Source organism: Eptatretus burgeri, chromosome 16 (genome assembly GCF_056783735.1).
Source record: "Eptatretus burgeri isolate ZD-2024b chromosome 16, Ebu_testis_v1, whole genome shotgun sequence".
Taxonomy (NCBI): domain Eukaryota; kingdom Metazoa; phylum Chordata; class Myxini; order Myxiniformes; family Myxinidae; genus Eptatretus; species Eptatretus burgeri.
Window position 1 is genome coordinate 52,411,831 of NC_140976.1, and position 19,563 is coordinate 52,431,393.

At 44.2% G+C, this 19,563-nt stretch overlaps 1 protein-coding gene across 2 annotated transcripts in view; it reads right to left on the reverse strand.

Annotated features, from left to right (window-relative positions):
* Window positions 1-19,563, reverse strand: part of LOC147011068 (double C2-like domain-containing protein alpha) — a 431,659-nt gene that overhangs the window by 216,553 nt on the left and 195,543 nt on the right. For both annotated transcript variants that reach the window (XM_085859768.1, XM_085859769.1), the window contains 3 exons: window positions 14,908-15,028; window positions 13,639-13,725; window positions 13,419-13,545 (listed from right to left, as the gene is read on the reverse strand). In XM_085859768.1, the coding sequence (XP_085715894.1) occupies window positions 13,419-13,545; window positions 13,639-13,725; window positions 14,908-15,028 (335 nt within the window). The remainder of the gene's footprint in view (window positions 1-13,418; window positions 13,546-13,638; window positions 13,726-14,907; window positions 15,029-19,563) is intronic.

A 19,563-nucleotide genomic window follows, 5' to 3' on the forward strand; every position in this document is an offset into this window, starting at 1 on the left:
ATGATTCTCAAGGGAAATATATGGATGCACACACAAATTTGAATAATCTTCGGGAGAAACTCGCAGCGACCAAAGATGTCCCAGTGCATAAGTTGCCTCCGTCCGAACCTGCTTTTCTCGAACATGTGAAGAGATCCGTTCACCAAACCCGAGTATAGATGAATGCCCACCTGGCAAATCCAGAAATTCCCACACCAGAGGGTCGTGGATGGTACAGAGGAGAAGGTGTGCTGCATCCCACAATGTTTGATGGACCCACATCAGCGGAGATGTTAGATAGTCTTGTGTGTTCATGCCGTGGTAGTGAACCATGTACCAACAGCTGCAGCTGCTCACAAGACAGTTTGCCTTGCACTAACGAGTGCATGTGTGCCACCAGTGACAGGCAGTGTGGCAACGAACTGTCACATGGTGACCAAAATGGCACGGACAGCGATGGTTGAACATATTGAGGACACTCGCTCAAAATATGTTTTAGTTCATTTCTCGTAGAACAATGTGTATTGGTGTAACATATAGTTATCACTTCACTTGTGCAAACTTCAGTCACTATATCGTATAATTTGCTAGTAGAAATTTGTTTCAAAATAATCTCATTATATTGATATAGTAAACTGAACACATATAAAATAAAGAAAAAATATGACAATTGGCAGATGTTTGTTTCTGTAGTTGATGATTTTCGAAGTTAGCGGTCCGGAAATTACGTCTTTTTTTTCTATTAAAAGCACTCAAATGTACATATAATTATCTATATAAGTATTCCATTAAGTAACTAGCAGTATTCCCCTGTTCATTCTGCACATTTCAATACCAATCATGTAAAAATAGGGCGCATTGCTTTGTAGTTATGGCGAATTCACTAATTTTCGGAAATGGTCAAAATTTTCTAATGGGGGGTATCCTTCAGGTGTGAATATTTCATGGGCCGCACACCAAAAAAATGAGGACAACAGGGCAAAATGAGTTACTGAGATCCCCATCTTTCATATGAGACCTCTTGTAGCTTTGTGTCAAGCTGGTTGATTAAGTACCAAAAAATCTGACCTATACCGCTGGCCTACTGGCGGAGGTAATGGTGCTACAAAAGGATTGGGTGAAGCTAGAAAATGGCATCGATGCAACATACAACGTACATACTCTAACCAATGGATATGCCATGTGCACAGTGGCTAATTAAGTCTGAAGATTCAAATGGGATGGACCAATTAAAGACGAATCCGTGCTAAAAACGGACTCGAACTTTTGTCTACACAGCAAATTCATTGGTTCGACCTGCCTTCTGATTTATTTTTTGAATGAGAATAACCCAACTGGTCATACGTACAAGCAAGCTCGTCGCCACTTCCCACCGGATTTGTGCGATAGCGAAATGTGTCGATATGTTGTAGAATTAGAGACAATTCTAAAGCTGTCAGGTCAGGTCAGGTATGGGAGCATGTGCCAGAACAGCACGTCGCTGCGTCCACTTTCCGCCGGTACTCCAGGGGCCTCGGTCTGGCCATCCCCCAGGCAGATGCCAGGCCCATCCCCATCTCCTTGAGATGATGGTCAACCTGCTGCAACCATGAGGCACGTGGTCGGCCCACTGGCCTCCTCCACTCATGAGACTCCCTCGCTGAGAGAATCTGGTGAGCAGGATCAGCGTCAGGAAAACGAGCCACATGTCCATACAGCCGCAACTGACGCTCACGGACTATGCAGGTGACAAATCTCATCCGAGTCTCTCTCAGCAACTGTTCGTTGGACACAAAATCCGACCCGCGATAGCCAAGGATTCTCCGAAGAGACCTGGTACCAAAGGAATTAAGTCTCCATCTCAGATCCTTGGTCAGAGTCCAAGTCTCGCACCCATAGAGCAAGACTGGAAGTACCAAGGACCTGAAGACTCGGACTTTCGTCCTCCCGCACAGGTACCGGCAGCGCCACACCCCATGATCCAGTGAATCCATGACTCCCCAGGCCCGACCCAGACGTCTATTGACCTCTGACTCGCAGCCAGCAGAGACATGAATATCACTGCCAAGGTAAGTGAATCTCTCCACGACCTCAACATCCTCACCACAAACAGACACAGACAGGACAGCAGCATCCAAGATGTCACCGAAAGCCAGAATCTTCGTTTTGACCCAAGAAACCCGTAATCCCAACGGCTCCGACTCCTCATTCAGCACCTCGAGGGCCCCCAAGAGGATGTCTAAAGTCTCCGCAAAGATGACTGCATCATCTGCAAAATCAAGGTCCGAGATCTTGACATTCCCAAACGATGGACCGCAACTTGATCTCTCCGACATCTTCCCTAAAATCCAGTCCATACAAGTGCTGAAGTGTGGGGGCAAGGACACATCCCTGACAAACTCCAGTAACAACTGGAAATAGGTCAGAGATGGTACCACCACACTTCACAGCACTCTCAGTACCAGAGTAGAGTTCAGACATCAGATCGATCAGTTTTGGTGGCACCCCACGAAGACCAAGAATCCTCCAGAGGACATCCCGATTCACTGAATCGAACGCTTTACAGAGATCAACATAGGCTGCAAGCAGCCCCTGCCGAAACTCTCGTCTGCGTTCGGTGAGGACACGAAGTGCAAGGATACGGTCAATCGTTGACCTCTTTGGTGTAAAGCCTGACTGCTCTGGACGCTGGTGCTCAAGCATATGGTGGCGAACCCTATCAAGAATTATCCGAGCAAAGACCTTGCCCGGCACTGAGAGCAGTGTCACCCCTCGGTAGTTGTTGCAGTCTTGGCGATCACCCTTCCCTTTCCAGAGAGGGACAACAAGGCCCCTCTTCCAGTCAGTTGGGATGATGCCTGTGTTCCAGGCAGAGCACAAAACTGCATGCAACGACACGAGTGCAGCATTTCCACCAGCCTTGAGAAGTTCAGCATGGATGCCACAGATCCCTGGAGCTTTGCCCCGTTTCAACTGGTTCACCGCAGCCCGTGTTTCCACAAGCGAAGGTGGACCACAGTTGATTCGAGGGTCAGCAACAGGGATTGTAACACCCTTGACGTCCAACTCGACAGCTGGGAGATCAGCCCGGTACAACCGCTCAAAGTAACCGGCCCAGCGGGCCTTCACTTCAGACTCCTCTGTCAAGAGCCTACCACTCTCTGCTCGAACTGCAGTGCTCCGAGGGATGGGCTTGGATGAACGTAATGCGCGAATTCCCCTGTAAGCGGGACGAGAATCACCTGTCCACAGGTGATGCTCTGCCCCCTCACAGATTCCTCGCACATAGGCCTCCTTGTCCACCCTCAGTGCACGTAGTTTTTCGCCTCAGCTCCCTGAACAGCTCAGCTCTGCCATTCAGCCTGGCCCTGCGACTCTGGTCAATGGTATCCAGTGTCCCTTGAGAGACAAAATTCTTCTTTGCCCTGCGGTGAGTTCCAAGATATCCACCGGCAACATCAAGGACGGTGGTCTTGAAGGCGCTCCACAACTCTTCAGGACCCCCCAAAGCACCCAGACCCCCCAAGTGTCCACTCAGCCTGTTCCCAAACTCCTCAGCTACTATCTCATCCCTGAGCTTGGCAACATCCAGCCTAGGCTGGGATGGTACCATTCTCCAGGATTTAAGGTGAAGCTTTAGAGTTGCTACAACAAGCCTGTGGTCAGTATTGAGGAACTGAGCACTCCGGTAGACCCTGCAGTTCTGGATCATCCTCCAACGACCGTCAATGAGGACATGGTCAATCTCCTTTGCCACACCGCCAGCGTTGGAATACCAAGTCCAGCGATGAGCTTGTGGGCGCTGAAACCATGAACCAGCCACCCTAAGTCCATGACTTCTTGCAAAGTCAAGGAACTTAGTGCTATTCTGGTTCATAGTTCCTGACCCATGGGGACCAACACATACCTCATAACCATCCCTATCAGTTCCAGTCGATGCATTGAAATCCCCCAAGACTAGAAGTGTATCTCGTCTGGGGCACTGATCAACCACAGACTCGAGTGTAGCGTAGAATGTGTCCTTCACGGTGAGATCACTTGCCTCAGTCGGAGCATAAATAGAAACCAGGGAAATGACACCTGAGGAGTGACGAATCCTTAATCTCATAATACGCTCATTGACCGGTGTTACCTCAATTATCATTGGGGTCAGCTTATTGGACACAGCTACAGCAACTCCTTGGGTACGGTAACCATCAGAGCGACCAGACCAATAGTAGGTGTAACCACCCACCATTATCTCGCCGCAATCCGGTCACCGAACCTCAGAGAGAGCTGCAATACCGATGTCCAAACGCTTGAGCTCAGATGATAACAGAGACAGGTGATCATCCTCTCTTAGGGATAGGACATTCCAGGCACCCACCCGAAGGGACCGCCTCAGGTTAACCCAAGGAGACCGCCGTCTGGTGGACGACACCTCAGCACCACTCCGACACACTCTCCCGCAATCTGACCCAGGGATGTTACCCCGTGGTTTCCCTCCTATCATCAAAGATTGGGGGTCCTGAAGGCTTTGCCCCAATCCCGTCATCCGGTGAGCTGCCCTGCGAAGGGAAGCTGCACAGGAGGTACTCCCACGGAGTGGGTTTTCAGATTTTTTTGCGTTTTTGCGTTTTGCGGAATGAAGGGTTTTACGGTGGCCGGAGTGCAAATCCTGCCACCAACCTCCTAATAAGAAGTAACCCAACTGCAGGAGGACGTCCGCAGACACAGTTGGGCACTAGATATGGATGGACGTTGGCTCACAAGGAGCTCCTCCGCCCTTTGACAGGTTTTGTTTTTAATCCTGCTGGGTGTCCATATCCAAACACCCCCCTCACCAGAAAACCTGATGGGGGAGACGGTTTAGTCGCCGACAACCTGACCATGGAACAGGTTAGTACAGGTTTACATGGTACCTGTAGCAGGTCACAGATCGAACCTGACCTGACTAAACCTGACCTCTAAAGCTGTGAAACCGTTCAACTGCCTTACCGGTTTCACCACCGTTGATAAACTGTCAACCACTGCGGCGTAAAATAAACCACGATGTTAAAATAACGGTGGAGAAAAACCATGCAGTAGTAGGGTGATTGTAAAATTGCCGTTGTGTGGGTGTTGTACACTATTTGCTGATGACTACTAGTGAAACTGGTATGGCAGTCAGATGGTTGTAAAGGTTTGTAGTTGTCTGTATTAATGCCTGTGTGAATTTTTTTGTTATTGAACCACATTGGTTGGAAGTGGTGTTGAGCTTGCTTCCATGCAACAATTTATGATTCGTTTTGGCGATTCTCCTGATAATGATTAATTTTGAAAAGCACCAGCTGGAAGCAATTAATTGATATTATGTGAAAAAAATTTTTTAGTGATTGCTTTTGCCAATTGCAGGTGAGATATATGTAATTGCACATTCAGGATAAATTCTATACTAGCGGGATATGCTTACACATTGTAAGCAATAACACTCTGGGCTTCCCCATTGTCTCGGGTCGCTCAACTGCACTTATTTTCTTTCATTTTCTTTCATTTACTTTTTTTCATTCATTTATATTTTCATTTACTGATGCTTTCCAGTAGTTCTGTGATTTTTTCCGGTGTATGGGCTCCGATGTCCATCGACAAGCAAAATTTCAGCTTTCCAAAATCATCGCGGAGGGCATCGATCTTTAATATCAGTCAGTCAGTGGTTAAAAAGAGCTTTATGAATCACACACACACACACACACACACACACACACACACACACACACACACACACACACACACACACACACACACACACACACACACACACACACACACACACACACACACACACACACACACACACACACACACACACACTGTCCCCAACACCATTACACAGCCCAATTGTGACCTATATTTGACACATAACCCCATTCCTAATGGTCGCTAGCCTTGTTTAATACTCGGTTGAGGGAAATTTGGAGTAAATTTGTTGTACTTACACATGGGTGGTGTATAGGCTAAGAGCCACTGGTCCATTCGCCTACCAGAAGTAAGAATTATTATAACAATAATTATTTTAACCAGTGGCTAACTTTTCATAGCATACATGATCAGATTTCTCCAAACATCCATATCCTGTATATAAAGTCCCACAATCTCTTCAATCCCATTCTTCCCTCCAGGTCTTCATAACAGCTGTTCACCACCACCTCTTATCTTCCCCCCTCCAAAACCACAATCTTTTCTACCCCCGTTAATCCACCCCAAACCCACCTCCTTCAAATTCCATGCTTTCCTTCCTGCAAGTCCCTGTAGTGTCAGGACCTGAAAGTCCCTGTCGTGTCAGGACCTGAAAGTCCCTGTCGTGTCAGGACCTGAAAGTCCCTGTCGTGTCAGGACCTGAAAGTCCCTGTCGTGTTAGGACCTGAAAGCCCCTGTCATGTCAGGACCTGAAAGTCCCTGTCGTGTCAGGACCTGAAAGTCCCTGTTGTGTCAGGACCTGAAAGTCCCTGGAGTGTCCATCTTGTTTACCCTGTGTACCCCACACCATCCCTCTCCCTTCCACAGATATCCTAATATCTCTGTTCCCCACTTCCCCACTATTTTGTCCTATCTCCCACCTCTCATCTCCTGCTCCCCTTGTTGTATGTTCTGTGTTAGCTCTCATACGAGCCTCAACAGTGTATCCAAAAAATAAATAAATTAAAGACAGAGACCACCAACCTGTCTACAATGGTGAAGCAATTGACCTATAGACTCAACTTCATCATAGGAAATTCCAATAATCTTAAGGGCCTTGGTTTCCACAACATCAAGCTGAGCAAGAAGTGAAGAAGGAGAGCCAGCCCTGAGGGGAGAGCAGTACTACATCAAGCTGCAGATGAAGGCCTTGTAAGTGGATCGGAGTTTATGTGTGCCAAGGAAGAACTTTGTGCAAAGGAAGATGCCCATAGCCAGTGCATCAGTGCTTCTAATGTACAAGGTGGTCTAATATTTTTCATGCATCGATATGTTTGCCCTTCTTGCAGTCCTTGAAATTTTTAATATTTGTCTTAATCTTAAATACATTTCTTAATACACCGCATTTCAAAATTGTCAGTCTTCTTCCTTTCTTTCTTCTTCACTGTCCATGACTAGATGCATTGCAACTGGAAATACCAGAGCATTCAAGCAGCCTCGTCTTGGCATGTATCATCACATCTTTGTTGTTCAAGATCTTTGTAAATCCTGACATTGCTGTTCTCCCCAATGCCAACCGTCTATTAATTTCTCCTCCACATTCTCCACTCACTTCAATCAGAGAACCCAGGAAAATGAAACCATCCACCATTTCACATGGTCGTCCCTAATCTCAGCATGTCGATCTTCTCACCTGAAAAGCTTTTAGTCTTTTCTTAGGTTTAAATAAAGAACAGATTGTTCACTTTCCTTCTTCACTGTCTGCAGCCGTTTCATAAAGTCCACTTTACTTTCTGCCAACAGAGTGCTCTCATCAGCATACCTTATAGGTCGTTGATACATTGTCCTCCAATCCCGACTCCAACCTCTATGTCATCCAAATTAGATTTTTCATCAAAATTCTCATAAGCACAAATTCAACGGTTAATTTGCTGGTGGTAATGGCATAATAGTAATGGTCATAAGAATAATAATAGTAATAATAATAATAACATGAAAAAGAGCAATCGGAAATTGTAGACCCTCGCTGGGACTTGTTTTGTGTGGTATGTTGCGTGGTGTATTTTGTGAGGCATTTATGTACTGGTGTGTTATGTAATTAATAACAGACATCATTAGAACTGCCACTTTATAAATGCTGGCAGTGATGACCGGGTTACAAAGACGTCCTGCTTTGATGCAACCCCGCTTTGATCAGACGCCTGACCCTGACCCATGATGTTTATTGTCATTCAATTGAATTCAGAGTGGGATTAAAATTAATTAAATTCAGATCAAATGGAAGACCAAATAGGTACAGTCCTGCATTGGAGTCATCAGAAAGAACCCAAGAAAGCAAAAAAAAAATGGATGACGTTTGAACGTTTGAAAATAGATGAGGAACCTTGATAAGATTCGCATTTCAGTTGCTACTCCTCTACCCTCAAACCCATCTAGGCACAGCCAAGTGAGCCTTATTCAAAAAAAAAAAAAAAACACATCAAAAAAATTCAACAATTCTGGCTGCCAGACCATTTGTCCAATCAAGTTAAAATTCAAAACAAGTATTCCTCATCACTACATGTATTCAATTTTGAAGTTTCACGTTGATGAATTAAGCAGTTCCAGAGAAAACATTATTTAATATTTTTCTTAAATCCAATATGGCTGCCAAACCGTGTGACATCAATTATTCATCAACACCTTTGTACACACTTGCCTTGGGGATCATTTCTGTGAAGTTTCCCCTCGATCTGTCCAGCTGTTCTAGAGAAGATGATTTTTATATGTTTCAGAGGAAATTGAAAATGGCCACCAAACCATGTGACCGATGACATTATGTGTGTGAACCTTTTGTTCCTCGTGGATAGTCGGTCATACGTGTAGAATTTCGCCTCAATATGTTCAGCAATTTCAGAGAAGATTTTTGAAGGTTTTTGATTTTTTTTTTTTTTTAACAATATGGCTGCCAAATCACATGACCAATGATGTCATCAAATTTTTTTCTGTGGACCAATTTATCCCAAAATGACCCTCAAAAAATGTAATATTCATCAGATGTAGCGTTCTATATATGCAATTATGACGTCATATCAAAGGCACCCATTATATCGTTAAAGAAAAATGACCCTCATTCCCCATGAAGAGTACTTGCTATGTTTCAAGTTTCAATTTTTCCCTTCGTGTGGTTTCAGAGATGCAGAGGTCCAAAGTTTTTCCGTTTTTCCAACCTGGCTGCCACACCACGTGACCTATAACGTCATAATTATCATTATAACATTCTACATGAGTAGTCACACCATTAGTGAAAATTTCGTCTCAATCCGACAAGCGGTTGCGGAGATAAACATCAAAGTTCTGTGTGGACAAACAAACAAAGAAAGAAATTAACACAAACAAGCCGGTAGGCGAAGTGGGTGGTCGCTATATAATTGCATACTCGTCATACAGTTTTTATGGATCTGGCTGAAATTTTTTGACAAAGAGGATGATTATAATGCGCATAAAAGTGCAGAAGCCGATTTTTGATTTTCGATATATATATCTTTTTCGGATTTTTTCAAAAATTTCAAAGTCCAGTTTCTCGGCAACTGTGGCGTCCCATAGCAACGGTGCTCAAAAGCATACAACAAGATCCTGGTATGAACCTACCAGTCAAGTTTCATCAAAATCGATTGACTCCTCTGGCCTCCAGAGCTGTCCATTACATACATACATACAGACAGACGGAAAAATTGAGAATAACGGGAGTCTAGCGACCACCCAACAATCAAACAAATAAACAGACCCAAACGCAATACCCGCTCCTTCGGCGAGGGTAATAATAATATTAACAAAGGGTCTGGCAGGATGGCATAGAGGTATGCACACTCGCTTTTAAGCTGTCTAGCAGGGGTTCGAATCTTGGCCCAGCTATAAACCACCATCTTGGTGTTTCACAGGCGTAGTTATTCATTCATGTATGTGCCTTCCCTTGGATGGATCTTAAACTATTGCTGGCATTAGTTGGTGGACGTTAAAGATCCTATTGTGCCCTTCGTGCAGAGCAAACAAGCTATCGCCGGCACTAAACAAATTACAAATTCCTGCCCACACCTTAGTCAAGCTTGACCAGCCGGTTCACGAAAGACTTGGGCCAAGCTTCCCCTTCCCAACCCCACAAGAATGTGGGAATACTTGTGGCCATTAATAATATTAATAATAATAATAATAATAATAATAATAATAATAATAATAATAATCACACTGCCACCCGCATGGTATGCATAAACACATGACCTCCCTTCCCTACCCCACCCCTGCACGCAGGTGTTTCTAGTGAAATAAATGCAAGTTAGGACTACACCCGCCTGTCGGTTGGACATCGATTGAACAAAGAACCTGAGGGTTTTGTGACACTTTCAGTTGATGATCCGAAAGCTTTTGATAGGTTTAATCGAAAAGGTTGTAAGCTGAGGTGAGCAAGTTTGCTACACTCCCTTACCATTGTACACTCCACTCCTATATATTGCACAAAGGCTGTGGCGTGGAAGATTTACCAATTTGGCAGGATGTCCTGCCTGACTTGCTGGCCCTCACTCATGATATATACCTGCCTAAATGCTAAAAGCTCAATGGTTTGCACTTTACTTCCCTGCCAACCTCACATACCCCTGTTATCGGAACATCCTCAAACAGTATTGCTTTAACCGTTAAGGTGTTTCAACCCGATGGTTACATGGGACTAATCCAGGTCGATGGAGGAATTTTTGTCCTTATGAGGGGAGGGGTGCTGGTGAATCCTTTCAGGGACAAACACCAAGTTCAAGCCACCCATCTTAGATTGCTTATCTATTTATTTAGCATTTTCTTTATTTGCATTTGCCAGTAATCTTCAAAGTGAAGATCAGGATGAGTAAAAAAATCCTGGAAATCCTGAAAAAAGTGCAGCTCACAGAAACTTTTCAACAACAGCCCTGTTAAAAACAGCATCAACAGAATGAGGATTTACAAATAAGCCTGGACATTAATGGGCCATATGGTCAATAATGCAGGTTTCACATGGTCATCACATTTACCCATTGTACATATTTTAACACTCGACTTTGCCTCAGTTACTGGACCGGCCGGCATCGGCTCACTTGTCCTAAAAAACCTGCTGCACTGCTCTTGCACATCCTCTCTCTTGTCCTTTTCACCTGGTCATTTGTGCTAGGTCATCCTCCATCTGCATATAAATCCACCAACATCACTGCACTGCGTAAACAAGGAGCAAAAACTAATCCCCTCAACTACAGGCCTATCAGCTTACTTCCAATCACCAGTGAGGTCATGGAATCCATCATAGCAGTTGATATGAAATCCTTCCGTTTCTCCAACAACAGAATCTCAGATCACCAATTTGGTTTCAGACTAGGTAACTCCACTTTGGACATGCTGCTTCAACTCACTCAACAATGGATGGGGGCCCTCAATGTCAGACATGATATCAGAGCCATCTCTTTGAACATAGCTCACACTTTTGATACAGTTTGACATTAAGCCTTGCTCTCCAAACTGTCTACATATGGCATCCAAGGCCAACTCCACACGTGGATTACCGACTTCATCTACTCTTGTAACCAACTTGTGGCACTCAATGGAATCTTTTCATCTCCTCTCCCTGTCAAGGCTGGAGGTGCCCCCAAGGCAGTGTTCTGGACCCAGTCCTATTCCTCAACTTCAACAACAATCTCTCTGACTCTCTGGAAAATCCTCTTTATCTATTTGCTGATGACTCCACCCTCACCTGTGACATCCCTCATCCTTCAGCCAGGCAGGCTGCAGCATCGTCCCTTTCTTCAGACATTAAAAAAAATCATGAGGTGGAATATGTCTTTAGAGTGTAGATGAGCAGTGATCCTGGATTTATGTAGTTTCACCAGAAGGGGGTCAATGGTGGACTGTGCCCAAAAGAAACCTGGGGGGGGGGGGGCAAACATGGAGAGAGCAGTGGACGCAGGACCAGAAAGGAGGAGGTAAAAGACAGAGAGACCATCCACCTGTCTGCAACAATGGCATGGTAAAACACTTGGAATATGTCTTTAAAATCCTGACAAATTTCACACTCCCACTATCTTGCTCTGAAAGGACCATCTGGCAAATTCTCCAATCTACTTTCTTAGCAATCCTCTTGAGGAAGTTCAGTCATTGAAACTCTTGGGTCTCTTTATCAGCCTTGATCTTTGTTGGGCAAACCATATGTCAAAGTTGGCCTCCAAAGCCAGTCACCGACTGAGCATCCTCCATCATACAAAGTCCTTCCTTGGCACACCTGAACTCGTATCCACCTACAATGCTTTCATCTGCAGCTTGATGGAGTTCTGCTCTCCCCTTGCGGCTAGCTCCCCTGCCTCAGATCGTGCTAAGCTTGATGCTGTAGAAGCCAAGGCCTTCAAGATCATCAGAATCTCCCACACTGATGTTGAGTCTATGAGTATATTACTTCACCATTGCAGACAGGTGGATGGTCTCTCTGTCTTCCACCACCTCCTTTCTGGTCTTGCACCCACTGCTCTCTCCATGTTTGTCCCCCCCAGGTTTATTTTTGGCACACAGTCTACCATTAACCCCCTTCTGGTGAAACTATCTAAATCCAGGATCACTGCTCATCTTGACTCATTTGTTCCTCTTTTTCCTACCCATGAAAACAACTTCCACATCATTTTCAATCTCATTCTTCCCTCCAGCTCTTCAAGGTAGCTGTTCACTGCCATCTCAGATATTCCCAAATCCCAAACCATGATCTTTTCTTACCCCTGTTAATCCCACCCAAATCCCTCCTAATTTTCCAGTTTTTCCTCCTCAAGTCATTGGATTTTCATTCTCGATGCACGCGTGTTTTGCATCCTGTTTTTGTCTGTTACATCCTGATCCGTTCAGTGTGCTAACTCTTCCATGAGCCTCGACTATGTAAACAAAAAACAAAACTAGCAGAACACCCACCCCGGGGTGGGTTGGGTTTGTGCATTACCAGCTGAAAAAAGTATGGTCCATGATTTGCAAGAACACTATAGATGTTTGCATGGGATGTGCTTAAAAGGCTCTTCATGGTCCAAAGGGTACATTCCAATAGTAGTTAGTAGGGTCCAAGGGATTGAAAGGGACTAATCTCTCAAGCATGTAAAAAGGATCCAAAAAGGTTTAAGGCTATGCTTTGGAAAGGTCTAAATGGTTCAGGGTCCAAGTTGTCGAACATGTCAAAGGTGTAAGGGGTTTAAATGGTGTCAAGGTTGCAGGGGTCTAAAGGGAGTCAAGGGACTTAAGGGGTGTAACGATCTAAAAGGTCTGCGTGTCTTAAGGGTGTCAAAGGTTTAAAGGGTGAAAGGGTCTAATGTGTTGAAAGGTTTTCAAAGAAAGGGGGTCTTTGGAGTCTATAGGAGTCTTATGGGTCATTGGGGTTCTTGAAGGGTCTTCGGTATCTTAAGGATCTTGGAGGGTCTAAAGGGAACTCCTACACACGGACGCATAAACGACTCCTCTTTTATATAGATTTGTCGGTCAAAATACCCTTGCAATACATCCCAATGGGTGTTTTTTTGCAAATAGGAGAACTGGTTTAACGTACCCTCCAAAGTGCAGTGTGCATTACGGTGCAGAAATCCCAGTGCACCAGAAATCCTAGTGCACACAAGAAATGGTGCACCCATTTCCCACGAAGAAACCAAAATAAATGACACTTCTCTATCCACATTTGAAACGGTCTGAGGTCCTTCACCTCGTAACACTTTTAGGTCAAAATAATTAATTCTGCGATGCATGGAACGCCATGCACGCTCTGCTTGTATGGTGGACAATCAACTCTTATCCATCGTCACGTTTGAGCTTACCTGCGCCATCCTCTGGATTAATTGAGGGCAACACTTCCTGTGCATCCAGTTGCTGGAGTGTCAGCTGGGAGGGCATGATGTACTGGGGTAAGGATTTGAAGAACCAGGCACCTGAGCATTTCCAAACCTGCATGGAAAGGAAACTCCTTTAATCGATTGTTCATTTTTAAGATATCGATTTTTCTTGACTCCAAATGTGACGAAGCAAGCCTGTCCTCACCTCACGCTGTTCACTGCACACCTTACACAGATACATAGCACGTTGGCGCCGCCCCATGGTCTGCACGTTACATTGACGACACACGCCCTGAATGGCACAAAGCATGTGCAGTGGTCGGTTACTTGGTGGGGTTAGGGGGGAATGCATACAGTTGGCACACAATTAATGCTTACTTCAATGAAACCCAGTGTCAACATTGACCTGAGAGGGAAAGTTCTGACTGACGATGACATATATATAATCAGCATTCTATTAGTGAGGATTTTGACTCGATGGATGGGTGAAATGACCAACAAATCAGACACCATCATGATCTGCATCTCCAAGCAGATATTCTATCAATTGCAGTAGACACTATCTTCTCACCTAGCCATCTTTCAGCCCTCATGCAGACAAATTGTGAATGCTTCGAGTGTAGGTATAATTAACTCTGGACAGGTTGTGACTCTATCACAGGTTTTCTGCTAAAGCAACCCCCAACTAGAACAGCAATTTAGGTTTAATCCACGGTATTGGCACACAATAGTGTCCTTTAAAAAAAAAAAAAAAAAATCAAATGACACTGCAGGATCCACAAAGAAATGTGAGAGGACTCTACAACTGACACCATCTCCTGTGAAAGTCTGAAAGTACATTGTACTCCAAATACAACCGAGAGGGGAGCCAACCACAGGAGGAGCGAGGGCCTGCCGTTGAGAAGATCTTTTTCAGAGGACCTGGATTCACTTCCTGGTCTGGGCCCATAATTTTTGCACATACATTTGTGATAATGCACGTGCACAAATGGAAGAATTTCTCCAAATGCTATTATCATGAAATTGCTGCGAATTACAGCCTGGCAAAGGATGGGCAGCTGCGCCACGCGGAGCAAAGACTTGGCACGGTTGGCACGGTGGAGTATGTCCAGTCAGTTTCATACGAATAATGGATGGAATCAACAGAACATTGATCGAGGCATGCCAACCACCAATGAAAGCAAGAATCTGTTTCGGGCGTTCCCCCTTCGGCTGCAACGAAGGGTTAATGCACAAAACGTCAGCTTCTCGTTGCTTCTCATGACGGTTATCAAACCTCAATCAAAGTCTCGATGATGTCATCTACTGAGGCAGACCGATAATCACCTTCACTAGCAGACCGAGCAAATATCTGTGCATATTACATCAATAATGAACACATCAGCCAAAGGTTGTTGTGGCAGCAGATCCACCAAAATTACGTCCACATCATCTGTTGCAGTTGCCGTTTAAAACTGGCTTCTGATCCACAAACCTTGTCACAGTCACCGCACAAGAGGCCACGTGTCCCCAATTGCTCTCCGCAGACGGTGCATGTTGCTGCGCCATCACCTCGAGAAGAATTCTTCAAATACTCAACCTTCTCCACCAATCTCCTGCAGCAACGAGAAAATGTGCGACTGAGCTCATTTTAATCTCAATATTAAAGGAACAGGCACAGGGTTTTTTTTTCATGAAAGGACATGTGTGGCTCGTTAAGGGAAAACTGGCAAAGCAACGCTGCTCATAACTAGATGGTCATCATGCATGTGCGAGGAAAAACAAAAGGGATCCTTCAGAGGCACCAAATGGTCAGCATGAAAGCACTCAAAGTAATCAGATTATAGATTTCATAAATGGACACTCACAGCAGTCCCACCCACATACATCAAACCTGTAAAAATAATAATAATAATAATAATAATAATAAATAAAAATCACACACACACACCTATAATGGCCACAATTATTGCCCCTTCTTCTGGGATCAGCCAGGGAATATTTTTGGTCCAAGTCTTTCACGAACTGGTTAGCCATGCAACTTGACATCCGACCGAAGGAATTTGGAAACCAGTATGTCGGTGATAACTTGCTTACTCCACGTAAAAGACACTGTGGAGTATTTAATATTCACTAAATAATGCTATCAGGTAGCCCCAAATATGTCAATAGTTTCTCCTGTTAAGGAAACGTCAGCCTCATTTGAATGCTTTGTTTCCAGGAAAAGGAATCTAATTCCGTTTGAAGTGGATCGTCTGACATCATTTCAAAGAGGCTCATGGTCTGTGTTTAGGGCATGTCTCATGATGGCTGATCATTCTGGGTGGCAAAGTCAGAAGGCCAGCTTATGGCTCATTGATCTGAACACCCAGCAATCTTCCTGTCTTCCCAATGCATTACCCTGCACATCCCGAACATGGGATGGAATCGACCATACTCATGCATTGCTTTTGTTGTGCTGCATCGTTCTCCATCAAAAGATGGCAGATGGTATGTGTGGGATGATAAGCAACCGCAATTCCGGCCACCTGCAGCACTCTCCTAATGCCTTCTGATACCCCTGGGAAAGTAAGGCAGAAGGAAAAAAACCCAAACGGTTGAGGGTCAGGGTGCACTCATTGTGTCGCTGGAGAACATATGTCATGGTGTAGGTCTCATGCTGGGAAGAAGAGTCTCAGGGCCTTCAAGGGCTTTCTCAAGTGTAATAACTCCATTTTTTTTTTAAACATCATTTCTTCGTTGGTTGATGGAATGGAGCATGCCCTCATTTCCAGTGTGTGTGTGATATGGAGTGTTTGTGCACCATGGGGCGGAATGAAGAAAAATCCATGGTGAGGAATGTAGACCAATGTTCTTCAGGACCCCAATAGTTACCAGAATGTTACTTTGTTAAGAAACAAAGTTACTTTGTTACCAGAATGTGCAGAAAAGCAAAGGATCCAGATTTTTCTTTTGCGTATCTAAATATTATTGATGAAAAAAATGGAATGGATGGAGTTGTGTAAAGCAGCAGTGAAATCTCTGCAATAAACGACAGTACAGTGTCTAAATAACAAATCCAATAGTAGGGTTGGGCACACATCGACTTTTTCTCTGTTGTCCCGTTGAAAGGAGTATTTTTTATCGCCATTTTTCACGCTGATCACAAATCCGTTGAAATTTTTGACCTATTTTGATTTTTTGCATTTTACCATTGGCGCACTAAGACATGTGCGACATGTTTAACCAAGACATCATCCTTGGTCAAAAATTTCAACGGATTTGTGATCAGCATGAAAAATGGCCATAAAAAACACTCCTTTTAACGGGACAACAGAGAAAAAGTCGATGCGTGCCCAACCCTAATATTACATGCCCTCGTAAGCCACAATTATCAAATTTTACCTGAAAAGTGGGTAAATTTGGCGGCCATTTTGAATTTTTGCATTTTACCAACCTAAGACATCATCCTATGTCAAAAAGTTCAACGGATTCGTGATCAGCGTGAAATTTGCCCATAAAATACACTCCTTTCAAAAAAAGTATGGTTGTATGCCCAACCCTACCAATAGCAAGATGGCAAAATAAAATAGGGGAGAGATCAGGCTTCTAATTCCTCCATGACTATTCTGGCCATCACAGCCGGCACTGGGGACCCCAATGCTGACCAAACATCTCTCTGTAATAATCCCCATGAAAGGGGAAAGAGGATGACATCAGGCAAGGCTTGAGTAAATGACAGATGTTGCAGAACTCGATGCCGATTTCCCAAACCCTATTTTGAATGGTTGTCTTCCCTCAACAGCTATCTAGTTCCCTCCACCGCCAAGTCGGTGGGTGCTCTCATATAGCGGGTCCATAATGCAGCTTGTGGAATATCACACGTCATTCTGTGGTGACCGCTACGACCGCTGTGGTGGCACCTCCACCCCTTCCCTCACACACCCAAAGCAGCGGTGAGAGCCCCGACTCCTTCCCTCACACAGATGTTCCAGTCTGTATTGTGCGTGCTATATGCATTGTACCGAACACCACAAATGGGTGAAATATATACATATATATATATATATATATATATATATATATATATATATATATATATATATATATATATATATATATATATATATATATATATATATATATATACACACACACATAGTCAGTCGGACCACATTATTCACTTTGGATACATTCCTGAAAATGCCACAAATGTCAGGGTCCACCAATGTCGGGGCATTGATTTTTTTTGTTGTTGTTTTTTTTACATGATCTAGGCTCGTGGAAGAATGATTACACAAAACAAAACAGGACACAACTTTACAAAGGGAACAGCAGGAGATAAGGGAAACACCAAGAATAGGGCAGAGGGAAAAAGTAGACCGAGACAGACAAACAAGGGATGCAGGTAATGATGAGGGGTAAAGGAGAACGCAAAGGGTGGACAATATGGATACATAAGCCAAATTGTCTTTGACCAGTTTTTGATTTTCTCAAGGTCTGAGTAGAGGGAAGACACTACTGCTTGTCTGTCAGAAGGATGAGGGATGTCACAGCAGATAGTCGAGTCATCAGCAAAGAGATAAAGAGGATTTTCCTTGGAGTCAGTGAAATCATTGTTGAAGATTAGGAATAATATGCGGCCGAGAACGCTGCCTTGGGGTAACCCAGCCGTGACAATGAGAGGAGATGAAAGGATTCCACTGAGAGCGACATGTTGGCGATGAGAGTAAAGGAAGTAAATAAACCAAGAGTGGAGTTGGCCTCATATTCCATAGGCAGACAGTTTGGAGAGCAAGGCAGGATGCCAGACTCAATCAAAAGCTTGAGATATGTCCAGATCAATGGCCCTGATCTCACGTCAGATATTGACAGCCTTCGCCATTGTTGGGAGAGTGGAAGCAGTACGTCCAAGCTAGAGTAACCATGTCTAAATCCGAATTGATGATCTGAGATGAGGCTGTTGGAGAAAAGGAATGATTTTATGTCAACTGTGATGATGGATTGATTGCATGACCTTGCTGATTGGAAGTATTGTGAGCTAATTGGGCTGTAGTTAATGGGATCCTTTTTTTGCACCTTTTATATGTTATGCTGTGATGGCTGATTTCCAAATTCCCAGTTGGATAGAGGAGACCAGTCCTGAAGTGCAAAAAACAACAAACAAAAAAAATTAAACAACAAAAAAAAAACTTTGAAAACACAAAGCGCAAATATAGAAGCAGGTCACATTTTATGAAACATGAATATGCGGGGTCCATGAATCACAGGGTCCAACAGTATAGATAAAAATGTGTGGCGTGTGATAAAGCACTCCCACATGATCTCCAATGGATGCGAGTCCCACACATGCGCAGACCAAAGCGTCACCTCCAACCCGGAGGCTTCAGCCCAGCCACTCATGTCAAAATACAGGGATTTAAGGTCATCATTGGTTAGACATCAAACAGAGCTGCCTATCCAGATTAATGGCTTATTTGCTCTGATGAGGCAGCCATACCATACAAATATCAAACCAATAATGACCACAGTCATTGTGTGAATGCCATTAACACCCTCTGGCTGTAATGGAGAGCATTAGCTGCAGATTATGTCTCACACAGTAACACCACATAATCTGCAAAGAACAAAAGCCTGTCTGCCATTCAAACAATTGTTCCCACCAATGCAAACCAAAAAACCAGAAGGAAAGTGCCAGAAAAGGGTGGAGCCGTAGGTCAAAAATATGTGGAGCGTGATGAAGCACTCCCACATGATGTCCGACGGACATGAATCCTGCACATGCGCAGACCAAATTGTGGGATGTGCGAGATGTGTGCGATATTCCATCAAGATACACACATACTTCTTCTTCTTCTTCTTCTTCTTCTTCTTCTTCTTTTGGCTGCTCCCGTTAGGGGTCACCACAGCGGATCATCCGATATGATCCGCATAGTGATTTGGCACAGCTTTTACGCCGGATGCCCTTCCTGACGCAACTCTGGTCGCCTCTTACGACACAGGGATATGGTACACCTATTCTAACCGGGGCATACACCGGGCCCAGTACACTAGTACTCACTTCGCTGACAAGATACACATACATTTACATATATTAAAATGCACAGACAACCATAATGATAAAACTCCACCAAACTCGCACTTATTTTACTACAAACAAGTGTGAGCCGAT